The following is a 12,692-nucleotide window of genomic DNA, read 5'->3' as shown; positions in this document are numbered from 1 at the left end:
CTTTTTCACATCAATGCAGTTTTAGATCCCCCGAGCGACTTCAAGGTTATCGACGCAACAGCGTCATCCATGACCTTGAACTGGACTGCCGGAACGTCTGCGACCAGACTTCACTTCTACACCGTCCAGGTGTGCTTCCTTCCACCAACCAGCCAGCCGTGCCCCTACATCGAGGAGAACGCAGAGAACAACGCCACCCAGCTGGAAATCAAGGAACTACAGCCGACCAGTGGTTACTCCATCACCCTCGTTGCTGTTGGTTACTACGAAGACAGCGATCCCATCACAATTCAGGGAGCAACGTGTAAGTATGCCTGATTCTTCTCCTTTTTATACATTTTTAGATTGTTCAAAATGCTATGTTTAATGTTGGCAACCTGAACCTTCTACCATCGTCGCCCATGGCCCAGAGATTTTTGCTTATCCATTGGCATTGAGGCTTCACATATGTTTACGGAAATATATCTGTGAACTGCCGGCAAAAAGAACGTAGTGGTTCGTATACAGGGTTGGTACCACCGGCCTGTTCAGTTGCAAGTTATAAAGCTAAGCAGATAAAATCATACAACTGATAAAAAATGATACTAACCAACATGATTGTAACTGATCACTAACTGATCAATAATTGTGTGATGAAAACATACATGATATACATAGATCAAGAGTGAATTATAATAAAAACTTGATCGTACATTAAGTTGGTAGGAAATATGTTATCTTACTATGACAGTCTATCAGTCTGTCCACAAATTGGTAGGTTATTGCCATCCCTACCTTGTCTGCAGCACTATTGTAACTCGTCGCAGTCACCACTCTGTGTAAACAAAGGGATGCCGACGTGCCCTCCCCACTTACAAGTGTATACAGCCGGTAAAAGTTACAAAATCCACGCGAGGATGAGCGAGGTAGTCCCAAAAAGATGATCATGACGTTCCGGGAAAATAACAGCACCGGTTTGCCAGTGGATGCCGGTATGATGACATTTAAAGGGAAAATTGAAAGCAATTATTGAAAGATTACTGGAAAGTGGAGAAATAAGCTAGTTCGGAGTTGCTACTACGCATGTGCAGTGTCAAAGGTGAAGGCCCCCGACTCGTATACAATGCTCGCCTGGACATTGTCTACATTTGCATAACAACTGTCCAGATTTGCATAACAACGCCCCGACTGGCTTTGTTTACGTCTCGGGGGCCTTCACCTTTGACACCGCACATGCGTAGTAACAACTCCGAACTAGCTTATACAGACCAAGCCAAAACAGCGACACCTAGCGATTTTCTAGGTGATGTGCATGAAGCAGTCACAAGCTACATACAATTAGTCACATGCACATTTTGAATCAAAACTGCTGTGGAGATGGGCAATTGTCATCGTCCTACAGGCACTTCTGAAAGATCTGGAAGCAATAGCCACTAACATTTGGCAAGTTACCTCTCTAGGAATTTCCTAAGTATCTGTCTGTTGATTAAACACAGCTTTAATCAAGATATGTTGTTTCCTCTCCAACCCGCTGTGGTACAAGGACGTCACTATTTCTCAGCGGAACGAAGTAGAACTGCAGCAAAGGATGTCAACTTGGTGTTCCTGACTTGAACGTTCTCCTTTCCGTTTCAGTGCCCCTACCACCTGACAATGTCACTACAATCGTTGCAACGGATGCTTTCACCGTCGAATGGGATTACGTCACGTTTGACCTCCTTCTCGGTTTCAACGTTACATTAACTGCTTCCGGTCTCGCCGATTCTGTTCAGTCTGTTGGGATGACAGTCAGAGAAGTTAGCATCCGGTCACCATTTATCGACTTGTTTTGCATCACTTATGCTCATATTTTAGTTGTTGCATTTCTGTGTAGGTGCTAGGCATGTAAAGAATTAACTAATGGTCATGTTTCCTGCACCTCATTAATTTTACTTCGACGAATTGTGAAGTTTTGATGAAAAATTTTGGATAGCAACTTATCATTTTTTTGGTAGGTATAGTTGATTGGTTCAAATCTCAAATCACTTTTTACGAGCGTCTAACACATGGTTTGCCAATGACCTGCCTAAAGCAAACAGCTCAATAAACTCAGGTTGGATCATTTCCGTAATACTTTTCAAAGCTGAATTTATCTTAATTTCAACGACCTGCATACGCGTTGATGGTCCTGTCTCATTGTCTTGTTGATTGTTCACGCGACAGGCATCGTTCAATGGGCTTCAACTTGCTACCCTCTACCGAGTGGAAATCACAGCTGTGGCGATGAACTATTCTGAGTCTGAGCCAGCCGTCGTCAACGTTACGACAGGTAAAGGAACTTACCTTAAAACTCTACGTCAAACAAGAAAACCAATTTTTGTTCTTTATATACTCATTCAAATGGTATATCTAGTACGTATTCTCTGTAACGTAAACATCGCTAGCTGTCCGGGGCTGTAACGGGCCCCTTCCAGAGAGCTGTGAAAAGAACGGTAATCATCATACGCTATGGGTCTTCTGGCGGTTTTGTATGGTACTGCAGTGGTAGCAAAACATCCGTGTTGTGTATATCAGCTCAGGTTCTAATCTTGCTATGCTGTGGTAACGATTTTTTTTTAGGCTGATGAATAAAGAGTGTAGTTGTGTCTGTCAACTTTCCTGCGGACTGCAGGCTTTTAATTGACAATAATCAACATGGGCTAAAGGCATTAGATAACATAATTGAAGTACAAGAAAAGGAACGGTGTATCATATTCTGTCTAAATCTACAAATTCTATCATTAATGGTACCCCGTTCTTTCCAGATACGGATCCTCCTACAGCTTTAACAATACAAGAGATATCCAGCACGTCCGTGGAAATCACGTGGACAGCACCCGTGGCCACCCTCCAGTCCTACCGGCTCGAGAGAACAAACAGCTCGGGACAAACGTTACCTGATGTGACCATATCGCCCAGTGCCTCCCGGTATACTGTCACTGGATTAGCCCCAGTCTCGGAATACAACATCAGCCTGTATGCTGTAAGCCATGTTGGGCAGAGCGAACCAATCACAGTCACTGTTGTAACAGGTACGCGACATTCACAGCTACATGCAACGAGGCACCTACAAGGCTAAAAATTCACTTTTCGAAATTGGAGCACCTGACCTATTAACTTAGGTGCACAGAAAACATTTTAGGTGCACAACATGATATACTGGTAAAGTAGAATGCCAGTAAAACCAGTCAACACAGTTTCTAGCCTTGTTTGGGTGAACCCATCCTCTTAAAAGCAGGACCCCTATCGCTCGATTCGTTGGCTCACTCGCGTAGGGGTCCTGCTCTTTAGCCCCGGTAGACACGGTTCTGGCGCCGTCGCCACCAAAACAGCTTCAGCCAATCAGAGGGTTTGCTAAACCTTATCTAGAGCTAAAGCGCAAAGGATGCTGGGAAGCTATCAACCAATCAGGTTACGTTTCACATCGTTACTTTATGTACAAATCAACCGCCAAATTGTGCCAAATAAGGATAGCTCATTAATCATTCATGAGCAACTGTCAGTAACGTCGCCAGAACCGTGTCTACCGGGGCTAAAGAGCAGGGCCCCTACGCGAGCGAGCCAACGAATCGAGCGATAGGGGTCCTGCTTTTAGGAGGGTGGGGTGAACCTAAAATTCTATTTTGAACAAGTAATACAACAAAGGTTTTATTGTTATTCTGACAGTATCATTACGTACGTAACCCCACAGGCCCACACAAATATATTTTCAACGCATAGTACGTGTAGTTATATTTGTCAGTTTATGCGTGTATACTTTTAGAGGAAATCCCTAAAATACACCAAGTGAAAATGATTCACCCGAGGTTTCCTAATTTTTCTTAGAAACGGATCCCCCAACGTCTGTGAGGTGGTTGACGCCAGCCCTTAACAGCATCACCCTTACGTGGGTCTCACCACAGACGGAAATCCTCAAGTACAACGTAGCGTACCGACCAACCGACGAGAGCGTGTTTGTGTTCTTGAACCCACCACCAGGACCGCAGGATACCGGGTGTTTGTTGAACGGGTTACTCACAGATACGGTGTATGTGATAAACATTAGTGCAGTGAGCACGCACGGTGAAAGCGAACACGTTGTCATCAGCGCCAGCACAGGTAAGTGTTAGATGATTATTTAAGAGTATAAAAAATCTTTTGAACCGAATTTGCTACAACATTATCGACCTTATATCAAAGAAATCTTTATTGACACAACAAAAGTACAGCGATTTCCGTAAGGTCTTCTACAACTATACATGCAAACAAAAAACAATGGGATACAAAACGATTAACCTACGTACAAGTATATGAATGCTTCAACATGTCGAGTTTAACCTATCACATACGTCTCAATGAGCAATGTCAGAAATATAGTTCTAAAACAAGAAGATGTCCGGCATTTTTATCGGTCATGCATATCTGAGATCAAAAGGTAAAGAAAAAAACACTTTCGAACGCGAAAAAACAGCCAAATTTTGTTGAACTTAAATGGCATCGATGTGGATATGACACTGCTAATGACATTCATTTTACCTGGGGCAGGTGTGAATATCGCGCAGGGGATGACAGCGTATCAAACCAGCACCCTGGGGTCCGGCGGGGCTGCCAGCCGTGCCGTAGACGGGAACACCGACCCTGTCTTCAACGCTGGTTCCTGTTCACACACGCAGGTGGAAGCTGATCCCAGCTGGTGGGTGGATCTCGGTCAACGGCATATGATTGAGAGGTACGTGTATAGTAAAATCTTTATGTTTGATAGAAAATGTGAACTTTACTAAACACCTATAGTAGCAAGTTTGTTAATGTCCCTATAGCTCAACTGGAAGTAGCCTCATAGATGAGCTCTTGGTTCCAATTAGTTGGTAACTGGAAGACCCCTGTTCTATAAAGAGCATCTCGGTTGGAGGAAGGGACGAAAATGGGGGCCCGTATTTGATGAGGTACCTGGGGCACGTCAAAGGTGAAGAAGTAGCAACTCATTTCGGAAAAATATACTCTACTCTACTGAAACAGCAAGGAATCTCGCTGACCTATGTGCCATTAGACACTACAACTAGGGTCTGAACTATTAAACGAACGAACGAAAAGTTGCAGTAGCCCACGTGCACTGGGTAGAATGTTTTGCATTCAAGAGGTCTTGGGTTCAAACCGGTCAGGTCCTACCAAAAACATACTGGTTTCCCTGCTTAGCACTCACGCCAATGTTTAAAGGTCTGATATTGTGTTCAGAAACTTCGTTCGAAAATTTATACAAGTCGTATTGCTTTGTTTTCAATATCTACAGGGTAGCCATCTTCAGCCGCCAGGACTGTTGTTCTGAACGAATCAACCCCTTCAACATCCACATCGGAGATTCCACCCAGGTCAACACGAACCCCAAGTGTGGTGGTGATCATCAAATTGACGACAATGGGACGCCTATTACCATCCCATGTCTGGGGATGCGGGGTCGATACGTGGGCGTTCGCCTCCCCGGACCTTCCCGAGTACTGACGCTTTGCGAGGTCTTTGTTTTTGGAGGTAGGCATTCGCTGTATTGCCTTGATATAGTTATGAGATCATTATTTGTACATTTTACAGGCCATTACTTGACTAGTGCCTGACCATTGAGAAAGGTCTATCACCCAACAGGTCTGAAATAAATTAAACTGTTCTCTTTTGTTGTTTCATTATGTCCCAATGAAATGCGCGCGTGCGATCGTAGTTTCTGTTGTAACCTCACGTCGTGTTAATCGTCGTTTCAGGTACCCCAATTATACATTTACAAATGTAGCTCCGGAAATCTAAACGCTAAAAAGTCACTTCTTCTTTCATCTGTATTCTCGTAACCAACTCACGCTCCCATACACTGACTCACCGAGTATACAATTTTGTGATGAGGCATTTCACTTGATAATAATATTGACATCTTTTTAACATTCTTAGAACCTTTGCCAACGACAACTGCCGCTCCGACTACACCAAGTGCCTCGACTCTCGGTAAGTACCAGTATTACATCATATCAAGATAAACCATTGAAATAAATCACAATGTATAGACAATTATTGTCATTTCTTGATCTTACCATATCCTGTCTATCCTGACTACAATTACATCTATTAGCTCTATTCTTTACCGTTGCAATTCAAAAGCTAGTGCAATTTCGCGTAGCTGCCTTACATTGTGAAAAACTTATCAAACGTATCTCACTAGACTGCGCTAATTTGCGCTAGGAAATTGCGCTAACTTTGCGAATTTGTTCCAATTTTTTGCCAGTTTTTGACCATTTTTCACCGCTTCGCGCCATTTCGCCAATTTGCGAATGTTCAAATTTGTCAAAAGTTTCAAAATTGCGCCGATTAGAGGTGGCTTTAGACTGCCTGGCGCTATTTGGCGCAGGTCAGTAAAATTCGCGCTATACGTTGATGAAAAGTCTACAAGTAACTTTTTCCTACTTACGTTCCCGTGTCTTGATATAAACCATTCCGAAGATTGGTCCACGTCCACCCTGGCCCTACCCCCGTCTTAATTTACCACTCCCATCCCAACGTCGCCGACATCACTTCAGACCACCATCCCATTCTCCACGGCTACCCCCGGTACGTCTATGGCATCATTTCCGGATCAAAACTTCTTCTTTTTGAAAGAGCATTAAACAAGCGTAAAAAAATCGTCCTGGGTCTACGACAAGGTCCTTTTGTATGCTGACTAAGTCCTTTATACAACATTTCATTTTCAGAGTCCAAATATCGTATAAAAAGTGTATCTGAAACAAGCGTAAATATGTACGATATCATTATTTCCGAGTCAAAATATCGCATAAAAAGTGTGCCTTAGGCAAGCGTAAATATGTACAAAATTACAATTTCCGAGTTAAATATTCTATAAAAAGTGTACCTTAATCAGGCTTAAATATGTGTACGGTATTACAATATCGACGTTTACGGTATCGTGCTAGTATTTCCTGCACTATCGCACATCATAGCAACATGGAACTAAATGTGTATATTGCAGAGATGTAACGTTATTTCGTTACAATAAGGGATGTGATAATGTAACGAAAGAACGTTTCGTAACTTGCGTTAATCCACTATACGTTACCACAGCCTTTTCCTGTCCGATCCTATCCAGCACGAGTGCCCCACTTGGCAAGCTCAGCATCGTTATCCTTTCGTGACCCCCCCCCCCTCCCATGGATTATATCCCACATAACGTCAAAGCGGCGTTACCCTTTTGCAAGCTTTGCCCTCGTTGAAAAATGGATATGTCCCACTTGAAGGCAAAGCAACGTTACTCTTTTGCAACCCTTTCTCATCCATTCAGACATGTCCTACCAGAAGTCAAAGCATCGTCATCGGAAGCGACGTCAGGCGGACAATGGTATGTCCCATTTGCAGTCAAAGCACCGTTACCTCCCCCCCCCCCCATTCCAACATGGTTATACCCCCTTAAAGCCCCCCTCCCCATTTCAACATGACTATGACCCCCTTGAAGTCGGAGCATCTTTACCCTTTCGCAACCATTTCTCCCCCATTTAAACATGGTCCCAGTCGAAGGCAAAACATCGTTACCAGAGACGACGCCTAGCGGAGTATGAGGTAAACATGTCATGTCCCTCTTGAAGTTCAAGCATCGTTACCTTGTTACAACCCTTTCCCCCATTCAAACATGATTATGTCCAACTTTGACGTTAAAGCGTTGTTACCCTTGCGCAATCCTTTCTCCCCCATTCAAACATTGTTATGTCCCATTTGAAGACGAAGCATCGCTATCGGAGGCGACACCTGGCAGACTATGAGGTACAAATGCAACTTCGCATGACCCGCTTGAAGTCAAATCATTGTTACCCTTTCGCAACCCTAGCCTCCCCCATTCAAATATGGTTACATCCAACATTGTTACGTTGGTAAATATCTGTCCAACGGATCTTCAGTACTCTTGCCGGTTCGTTTAAACGCCTTGGTTCAGAAATATTTTTCCTGACATTGTCTTTGAAGCACCCTGTCCGTACGGAAACAGCCTCTTCCTGCCCGATAAGACGTACGTCGCCTCTCACGACACCAGGACCTACAGTGACGCACAGGGCGAATGCAACCGGCAAGGAGGCATCGTTGCGATGCCGAGGGACAAAGACGAATACCTGAACATTGTGTTTCTAAAGAACTGCGTCAACAGGTTAGGTGGCAACTATATAGGGGTTGGGACTCCATCTATTCATACCATCCATCCATCCATTCATCGATCCATCCATCTATCCATTCATCCGTCCGTCCGTCCATCCATCTGTCCATCCTGTAGGTACATGTATCATGCCGTCCGTCCGTCCGTCAGTCCGTCCATCCATCCATCCGTCCATACGTCCGTCCATCCGTCTGTCCGTCCCGTAGGTATCCATCCGTCTGTCAGTCCGTCCATCCGTCCATCTATCCATCCGTCCATACGTCCGTCCACCGATCTGTCCATCCATCCATCCATCTGTCCGTCCCGTAGGTATCAAGCCGTCCGTCAGTCCGTCCATCTATCCATCGATCGATCCATCCGTCCATACGTCCGTCCATCCATCTGTCCATCCTGTAGGTATCTAGCCGTCCGTCAGTCCGTCCATCCATCAATCCATCCATCCGTCCGTCCATCCATCCATCAATACATCCGTCCATACGTCCGTCCATCCATCTGTCCGTACCGTAGCTATCCAGCCGTCCGTCAGTCCATCCATCCATCCGTCCATACGTCCGTCCATCTATCTGCCCGTCCCGTAGGTATCCAGCCGTCCGTACGTCAGTCCATCTATCCATCCATCCATCCGTCCATACGTCCGTCCGTCCGTCCATCCATCTGTCCGTCCCGTAGCTATCCAGTCGTTGGGGCAGCATGGCATTCTGGGCACCACAGTTACTCCATCCCCTTTTCTCAGCATGCGCAGTTGGATGGACATCATGGTATGCAGATCTTGATTAGCAATTTTACAGGCAATAACGAACTGCTATCATGTACTTCTACATTTAACAAAATATAGTGGCGATCAGTTCTGGCTTGGTATAAGGAAGAGGTCAGGTGTGTGGAGGGATGACAGGGGCGCAGCACTGGGCAATTTTACGAGTTGGGCACCCAAGGAGCCAAACAGCAGCACCTCCAAATGTGCGCACTTCGTCTTCGGTGATTTAGGGGGGACAAGAGGAGACAACTGGGCAGACGCAGGCTGCCTCAATCATTTCCGCTACGTCTGTGAGATAGAAGATGGTAAGTCTCATTCTAATAACTTTATTGCACAACAATTGTACAAGGTACAAAGTATGGCATCTACTGGTACATATCTATAATGGTCTTTGGGGAATTTCTAACGTCTAGGCATGCTTTGATATATTTTCCTATTTCTCTCAGATTTTACAAAAACAACCCTGAACTAAAGTTACATAGATAACACTGATTTGGCATAATTTGCAACTCTGTCATGCTACCTACATGCCCCAAATCATGAAAAGCCGTTGTAACTTCCCTCAGTTATTCTCTTAGAAATATCTACACAAAAACGCCCTTGTGGATCCAACACAAACTGCAAGAGGGCCCAAACCTACACAACCTATTCCTGAGTTCTGTCACTAAAACAATGACCACAGCATGTCTAGAACAAAAAATGCAAAAACCGAAAGTTCCGGTGCAGTACCGATAAAAGCCGCCAGCAGGCCAATAATCGACCTTGACCTTTTCAAAACCTGCCCACCTACCGAATATCATCGCAATCAATCCAAAGCTTTGTAATGAAGTTATTGCTGACCTGTGTCTGTCTGTGTGTCAGTAAATACGTGTACGATGTAGTGATAGGGACGTTTACGAACAAACCACTGTCCCTTTGACACTGAGAGGAATCCATTGTTACATCTACCGTTATCACTCACAGGTACAACAACTACGACGACGTTCATGACTGCTGGGGAAACCTCGGTCAGATCAACCATTGTCCCTCCAACTACGCTACATATAACTGAAGACGTCACTGCTGCACCCACTCTATCAAACACAGGTAAAACCACTGCAGAAACAACTCAATATAAGTTTAATGATCCGCTGGCATTGTCACTATAACCACCGAATGAACGACCTCGTCCGCCGACAAGGCCTCATGAGACCGTATAGACCGGAAGAAAGCGGGTCATTAACGTTATAAGTATCATTATCATATCAAACTGACACATTAGTGAGTCAAATCCTGTATAACATTGTCATCGTATACATATTTTAATAGTAAACACCTTGCTGCTGTTTCCTGACCTCTTCCTCCACTTTCTTCATTCTAAATCGTGTCTGCTGTTGAGTGAATCTACCAACTAATATTCTACTCTACCTAGAGAAAAGAGCACCCTCTCATTTAATGGTAACGTTGGAACAACTGATCAGTGCATGGACATTAATGACCTGTACAATGGGGTCAATATGGGAAAATAATGACCCTGAATGTCCTATCTGTAATTTCTTAATCTTGTTTGTTTATTCTGTATAGTTTTCAACAACTAAGTACTACGTAATTCAGCCCCCTTTAGCGCAACGATGTGCTTTGAAATTGTTACGGGTCAATAAACAGACAAATATACAATATCAGATTTAGTAGTTTAATTGATGATACGTCAGGTAAAGCTACACTCCTCTGTTTCAGGAACGTGTGGACTATCAGCGTTTCTGCACGTCCGCTGGAGTGATTGTGGACTAGCTGGAGCTGACCTAGCCTCGGTTGGTGTTGTTACCCTCCAGGCCTGTGCAGACGCCTGCTGTGCCAACACGACATGCCTGTCGTTTCAGCACAACATTAACAGTGACTGCCATTTGAAAAACAAGGCCTGCTCTGCTGGGGAGAAAGTGTTTACATTCGCTGGCAACATGTACGATCGGATTGATTTACCAGGTTGGAGCATTGAGTACATTGATAACATCATTTATCAACTCAAAAGCAGAAGTAGATATTATGGTTTACATTATGGATACCATACAATAGAGCTTTTTAAAGAAGCCACCAAAACTCACCACAATTTCCAAACGTTTTCTGATGAAAAGAAAATAACATCTACTGCAAGTACCTCGACTGTCGGCACGTACCAGTATCACATCATATCAGGATACATCTGAAGGTTCTATTCTCTTTGAAATATTTCCACAAAAACGCCCCTGTAGATACAGAACAACCTGCCAGGGGGCCTAAACCTAAACCTACATAACCTATTCATGAGATATCTGTCACTATAACAATGACCACAGGAGGAGATACTTAAAAAACGGAAGCTCTGTTGTAGTATCAATAATAGCCATTTCCCTTATATGATAATCATATTGACATTTTCATAACATACTTACAACCTTTGCCAACGACAACAGTCGCTCCATCTTCAGCAAGTACCTCGACTCGGTACGTACCAGTATTACATCCTATCAGGATAAATCATTAAAGAAATCCATGGGCATGTCTAGGACAAACCGGAAGTTCTGCTACAGTACCAATAAAAGCCGCCAGGAGGCCAATAATCGACCTTAACCTTTTCAATGCCTACCCACCTACCGAATATCAATGCAATCAATACATGGCTTCGTAATGAAATCATTGCTGGCCCAAATATCCGGAACACAAACAAACAGCAAACAGACAGGCAAACAGACAGACAGGCACGCTGACTGTTTGTATGTCTGTATGTGCGTGTGTCAGTGAATGCGTGAAAACAAGGGACAATAATATGTATCAAAGCTATCGTTGCGATATCATAAACCTATTTTTATAGGGCGTAACACAAGCTGGTGTGTTACGCCAAGGGGCGGTTATACCGGCTACATAGATACAGATACAGATATCCTAACATGGTTCACACATTAAAGATTGTTTAAGGTATACTAAAATCTTTGATACGTTATCTTGACACGGAACTTGTAAGGGTCTTATGGCCAGCCTACATAAGGACCCATTTGATCAATGATCCTATGTTTAGTTCAATGTTACTATGATTTACTATACTGCAGGGAATTGTAGCGATATTGTAAACGTCCCTATTACAACACCGTACACGTATTTACGATTGTTTAAGATACACTCTTTGATACGATATTTTGACACTGAAATTGTTAAGTTGTATAAAGGGACGTGTGGGCATCGTTCATAAGGTCCCTTTCGTTCTTCCGAAACGACGTTTTTTCATGATACAATTGCAGAGCATCGTAGACGTATTTACGTTTATTTCAGGTACCTTTCTAATACGACATTTTGATGATGCCCATATGTACATTGCAGAGACGTAATGTTATTTCGTTACGATAAACGATGTGATGAAACAACGTAACGTTATCCACCATACAGTACCATTATGGCATCATTTCCATGTCAAAAAATCGATGTCGAAAAAGATATCTTTAATGAACGAATAAACGTTTACTACGGTATGAATATAGTGTTTAAAAACATCGTTTTAGGTACACGACAGGGTCCTATCTTACAATTTTCGAGTCAAAATACCACACTCAAAAACTTACCTTAGATAGGCCTAAATATGTCCTTTATGCTGTAATACGTAAGTTTTCAATATTGGAACGATAGCGCGCTTTCGTTCCATATCGCATGTCTTAGAAACGTTGACCTAAATATGTATATTGCGAAAACGTTATGTTATTTCGTTACCATGCGGTAGCGAGATATACAGCATCCTTATAGAATTTCCTCGTGTATCCCACGTGGAAGCTAGGCATACGTACCATACGTTGT

At 43.5% G+C, this 12,692-nt stretch overlaps 1 protein-coding gene across 1 annotated transcript; it reads left to right on the top strand.

Moving 5' to 3' along the window:
• Positions 1–2,186: 2,186 nt before the first annotated feature.
• On the top strand, positions 2,187–6,041 carry LOC136447934 (fibronectin-like). Its single transcript, XM_066447071.1, has 6 exons — positions 2,187–2,287; positions 2,763–3,029; positions 3,823–4,095; positions 4,522–4,705; positions 5,264–5,499; positions 5,905–6,041. The coding sequence occupies exons 1-6, from the start codon at positions 2,242–2,244 to the stop codon at positions 5,988–5,990; spliced, it is 1,092 nt and encodes a 363-aa protein (XP_066303168.1). The 5' UTR covers positions 2,187–2,241; the 3' UTR covers positions 5,991–6,041.
• The last annotated feature ends 6,651 nt before the right edge of the window (positions 6,042–12,692 follow it).

The sequence above is a fragment of the Branchiostoma lanceolatum genome, chromosome 13 (genome assembly GCF_035083965.1).
Source record: "Branchiostoma lanceolatum isolate klBraLanc5 chromosome 13, klBraLanc5.hap2, whole genome shotgun sequence".
NCBI lineage: Eukaryota > Metazoa > Chordata > Leptocardii > Amphioxiformes > Branchiostomatidae > Branchiostoma > Branchiostoma lanceolatum.
The sequence above is the reverse complement of the archived record's forward strand: the minus strand, read 5'-3'. Positions and strand labels throughout refer to the sequence as shown.

Bases quoted from the DNA above. Each gene is read 5' to 3' on its own strand.
- LOC136447934 (XM_066447071.1), top strand. From the start codon at position 2,242: ATGAACTATTCTGAGTCTGAGCCAGCCGTCGTCAACGTTACGACAG. The intron at 4,096-4,521 runs GTAAGTGTTAGA...TACCTGGGGCAG, and splicing joins TGTCATCAGCGCCAGCACAG to GTGTGAATATCGCGCAGGGG. The intron at 5,500-5,904 runs GTAGGCATTCGC...TAACATTCTTAG, and splicing joins CGAGGTCTTTGTTTTTGGAG to AACCTTTGCCAACGACAACT.